The 5,626-nt window shown below is 35.2% G+C and overlaps 1 protein-coding gene across 1 annotated transcript; it reads right to left on the reverse strand.

The window, feature by feature from the left end:
• Positions 1 to 709: 709 nt before the first annotated feature.
• dhrs9 (dehydrogenase/reductase (SDR family) member 9) lies at positions 710 to 3,249 on the reverse strand. The gene is made up of 5 exons (XM_057336201.1): positions 2,884 to 3,249; positions 2,016 to 2,330; positions 1,674 to 1,932; positions 1,302 to 1,465; positions 710 to 1,197 (listed from the first exon to the last, which is right to left on the reverse strand). The coding sequence occupies exons 2-5, from the start codon at positions 2,326 to 2,328 to the stop codon at positions 974 to 976; spliced, it is 960 nt and encodes a 319-aa protein (XP_057192184.1). The 5' UTR covers positions 2,329 to 2,330; positions 2,884 to 3,249; the 3' UTR covers positions 710 to 973.
• Positions 3,250 to 5,626: the final 2,377 nt, after the last annotated feature.

Genomic DNA, 5,626 nt, shown 5'->3' on the forward strand with positions numbered 1-5,626 from the left:
TCCAAAAAATACTTGAATAAAATATTAAATTTGAGTAAATATATATAAACAGATTTGTAATATTCATGGTAACAACAGGAGAAACATTTTAACACTAAAGAACTGCAAAAATACGACTGGATGGGTGAACTGACACGTCTGATGACGTATAACGCAGATGTCAATACAATTCATGGAGTATTGTTATTTATGTAATGTTTAAGAGGTTATAATAACGCCTTTAGCTATATAAAAATGATAAAAACAACAACACTTTAATAAACGAAATATTCCTATAAAAACTCCGATGGTCATTTATAATAGTGGGCTGGACTATGACAGCCGGGCCCGTCCATTTGCTACACCGTTGCTACCCAAACGCCTACAAACCAATAGGAACGCACAATTCATAGCAATAGAGCGCACGCGCGGACACTGCTGAGGAGAATCCCGTTCGCCAGAATCCTCTGAAACTCAGTCATGCAGGTAAAGTACCACAGTTCGGCAACTACAGTAAAATAAAAATTTATACATTTTTATATTCCCATCTGTTTATGATATAAGCTTTATGTTACCCCTGTAAATGATAAGGAAATTCACTCAGTATTGTCAATATGAATTAAAACGTCTCAGAACTCATTCTCTCAAATGGATTGGGTTGAGAATTCGATGTTTATGGTCTGCACCCCCCTGCTCTAAAACTGTTTAAAGACAGCTAAGTTAGATTGACAAAAATAATACAGATAAAATGGTCACTACCAAGTAACGTAATGAAATCTCGTTCTAATACAGTTAATATACCCTAGACATATAATATTGAGGGGTAATTGGACTACTGGTTGTGTATGTAACATCAACATGATATTTCAGGACAAAACATATCTTAACTTAAATTAAGGAAACGGTTAAGATTAGCGTTCCTATGCAATATTTGTGTGTGAACAGTTTTATTGGTCTTTATATTTGTTAACAGTGTTAAATGGTAAACGTGTATCTACAGGACTGAAACTTTTGGTTTAACAGCATTTCTTAAAAAGAAAGCATCAGAGATGAAGGTTGGCATGTAGGACAGAGGCAGCCAGAAGAACTTTGCATCCCAGCCTGGAGAATATCTTGTCCGGGGATGAACAGCAGCCACAGCGTGTTCCATACACTTCACAACCTTCATCAGATCTGGATCTGCCATCTTCTCAAACTTTTCCCTCATCGCAAGTCTCACTGCGAACAGTTGGTAAAGCATCTTTCACCAAATACAATTATCACACAATTCATTTTAATACATAAGCGCTGTCATAAAAACTGGTGGTTGGATTTAAACTCACGTCTGTCCATGTAGTCACTGCCGTACTCATCTTTGACGTCCTGTGGCAACCTCTCCCACATTTTCTCAAAATTCCTTTGCAGGGCACTGGAGTCAGTGACGCTTGTTTTGAAGAATCCAGGTTCAATACATAAAACCTTCACTCCGAATGGTGCCATGCTTCTCCTGTCAGACGTAGAATATAACTGAATGAGCCATAAGTAACAATATTTGGGGTCCAAGAAGATGAATTAAGAAAACTTTATTTCTTCGTGTTATTGCGCCCCCTAGTGCCAAATGCACAACATTTGAACAGCTTGGACCCCTGAAAATAAAATTCAAAGCAGTCCAACATTTCAATTCCTGTCTGTGGTAACAGGACTGAATGTCTCACCTCAGACTGTCATTGAATGCTTCAACTCCATACTTAGATACACAGTACGCTCCTCCAATGGGACTAATCCGTCCAAATATACTGGCCACATTCACCACTCTTCCTTTGGCTCTTTTAATGAGAGGTAAAACACTGAGAGTGACGTCAATAACTCCATACAGATTGACATCTAACATGTGTTTAAAGTCCTCAATAAGCAGCCAGTCATTAGGAGCCGTCGGGACAGAGACACCAGCGTTGTTTACCACAGCCCACAGACCTGTCAATCAACACACAAACACATGAAATCATCTTCTGTTGTACTACACGCTCATGTACATGTGAGAGATTTACAGGTCCCACCTCTCTGACCCACCAGGGTTTTGATGGTGTCTGCAGCTTTGCTGATATTGTCATGATCACTAACATCCAAATGCAATGTTGTGAGTTTGTCAGTGCAGATCTTCTTCAACTCATCTTCTCCCTTCTCTGTGTAACAGCCGGCGACGACACGGAAACCCTTCTTATCCAGATGTCTGGCCAAGAGATTCCCAAAGCCAGAATCACAGCCGGTGATGTACACAAACTTCTCACATTTGTTTGGGACTCTTTTCAATTCTCGGAACCACCGAAACACATAGAACAAGAGTACGAGGCCAAAAGCGTACAGAATCATGACTGCAAAGAAAATGAAAAAATAAATGTTATAATAAGAAAAGTGGATCCACATTCATTCAAATCAATGCAAATTACAGAGTCAACGAAATAGACGGGAGGTCAAAGCTTCACTGATAAGAGTTTATGATTTAAAGCTGTGAATTATTAACTACAACAAACATCAAACATTTGTGAAAGTGTCACTATTAAACACTAACGCTAAAATAAAACATGTTTAAATATATAAAGATAAAACTTCTATTTACTTAAAGTTAGAGTTTAACTAAAGTATCTTTTTAGGGAAATCACATTGCACAATAGGTTATCCCTTACTTTTAACCGTATGATTGTGAAACACGAAAGGCGAATATATTATCGTATATTAGCCTACCGCATATACTTAAAGAATGAATTAAAATTTAAAGGCTTCGTTGCATCATTAAAACAGCATTAGGCATAAAAAAGATTAGGCAGACAGCTGTATAAACACCGTAAGTTTGCAACTTCCTGAAGACAAAACATCTACAAAACAATCCAACATTGCCTAACGTTACTGTTTTATCAAGACACGCACCTGTTAACTTTATGATACCGGTGTGTTTTTAGAGAGTAAAGTTGTTTCCTGTATGTTAGGAATGTATCAATTCCTCGTCGCGCGCGTTCATCTGACTTACACAGCATCGAGTGAACTGAGATGAAGGAGCTGCTATTACGTAACGATTGTTCTGTGTTATTCCAGCAGGGGGCGCTGGAGGTCAAACGAGATGTAAAAACAATGACCGTTAACTTGTAAATACAGGCCTGGGGATAACAAAAAAGGCAAAACATTTTTGAAACATTATGATGGTTTATTTACAAATTCGACGTTGATCTATCTTTGTTCTTTTCTTTTATCTTAAGTATACAGGTATATATACTTTAATGTACGCAAACCCAAGATTTTATTTATTGTTTTATTTATCTTTTTATTGTAATTGTTCACTGTCTATGACATGTGAAGACTTCTTTCCCTGATGTTATATGTATGTATAATGTTTGAAATAAAGTATAAAAAATACAGGCCTGGGGTAGCAAGAATTTATTCCAAATACAAAAACTATTTGTATTAAAGAATGTTATTAAAGAATGTTTAGATGGTTAAATCTTGGAAAAGGTATGTATAGGTATGTGATCAGGACACTGGCTTTTAACAGGATATAATTATAGCAGATTTCATTTTATTACATAAACTTTGCAATGTACTGTAAACTGGATGTTGGATCTGAACTAACATTTGTCCAGGTCTAGTCACTCACTGCAGTACTCATCTTTGACAACTTGTGTCAACATCTCCCATGTTTTCTCCATATTGTTTTGTTTCTAAATTAAGTAATTAATATAAATAACGTATAGGCACAAGTCACAATAATTGGGGAGCAAGAAGATTCATTGGATTATGTGGTTGTTGTAAATACAGTTGTTTTAATGATATTTATGTTCCCTTAATCACAGTTTGCCAGGTCTGAGAATTTTCTTCACTTTATTGCGCCCCCTGGCGGGACACTCCACTCAAAAATGCTAATTCTGTCATGAATTACTCCCCCTCCCAAGTTGTTCCACATATGTATAAATTCCATAGAAGTAAAAGTGAAAATGGTAGTCAAAGATGATACAATAATTTCCCCTGCTATGGTAGTCATTGATTTCACAGAAATGTCGGTTGCTAACATTTTTATGATGACAGAATTTTCATTTTTGGGTGCAGTATCCCTTTAACTGCTGCTATGTAAACTGCTTTGTGTTATTCCTGCAGAGAGATCTATGAAAAACAGGGTTCGGAGGATTACAGTTGTATTTCGGTACAGTTACAAATAACTTTTTAGTAACATAATCCAAATATCACAATATAAAGTAATATAGTCGGATTGCTTTTGATTACTTTATGGTTACATATGTAAATAAAACAGAAAAAAAGTATTTTCATTTACACTGAAACAAAGCAGAATCAGAATTGTGTTGATGTGGCTCAAAGCAGAATGTCCGATGAAATGGATATAATGGATATAAAAACAGGAACTTATTAGAGAGGGCTGCAAGATTAAAATGAAATCATTATTGTTGATTATTGACCTTGATATTGTAATCATGATTATTAATGACAATTAACACAATACATTATAAACGTCATATTTGTATGTATATGTGTATGTAGATATAACAAGCTAAGCTTTTTTTTTTGCTGTTTATGCATTAGAAAACATGAAATTGTATATAGAAATTAGTTGCACAGCACAAAAACATTTTAGACAAAAATTTTAAGACAATTACTTTAGTTTTGAAACAATTGTAATCTTGATAGTAATCTAATTTTGTGATTATTGTAACTGTAATCTGATTATTGTGTTTTTTTCATATAGTTACTATCCCGTTACATGTAATCAGTTACTCCCCAACCCTGATAGTTAGTAGCGAGGTTTGATTAAACAAATAATAATTAAAACAAAATTAACAATGTCCTTTATTACATTAAATATTATAAAATGACAATTCAAATGAAAATGGTTGCGTTAGGTTAATCTTAAAAAACATTTAAATTAAAAAAAAGTTTGAGTAAAAGTGATGGTTTAGCTCAAACACTCATTGAACGTTTCTACTCAGGTATGCTTTCTTAAGAGATCTTGAGTTTTTAAACACCTCTCACAAGTGCACAGACATATGCAGAAATCATAATAATCATTCGTTTTATTTAGGCTCCTTTCATGACATGTCACCTTACAAATCTTGATCAATGTAACAAAAGCAGGCAATTAGCAAACTGTAGTGTTAAGAATTATAAAACGTATAAAACTAAACACAATTTTCAAATAAGCTTGTTTAATAGTTAAAGACGAGATTTAGGAATGTTTACTGATTTAAGCTGTTAGGGATGTCCTGAGGAAGGGCGTTCTTCAAATGAGGGGCAGCATGAATAAAAGTCCTGGACCCCATACTGCTCAGACAAACACGAGTCACGACGTATACAGTAGTTTAACTAAAAAAGATGAAGAGGATCTGAGTGTATGAACAGGAGTGTACGCTTTAAATCAATTCCATATTTAACCGTGGTGAATAACGTTTCTGTTAGTGAAGGATGCAACTCACTTATATTTTATGACAGGATATTGCAGACAAACCTACCTTTATGAAACTGATTAATAACTGAAGTGATTTATTATTGGTCTTAAACGCAGCACAGTTAACGTTACTTAACTCACCGCCCACTTTTAACGTTACACATCTCAGAAATGTTACGTTTGTGTCCCTGCCTGTGAAATGTTATCACTCGATTGAATGGGCGT

Source organism: Triplophysa rosa, linkage group LG6 (assembly GCF_024868665.1).
Source record: "Triplophysa rosa linkage group LG6, Trosa_1v2, whole genome shotgun sequence".
Lineage (NCBI taxonomy): Eukaryota > Metazoa > Chordata > Actinopteri > Cypriniformes > Nemacheilidae > Triplophysa > Triplophysa rosa.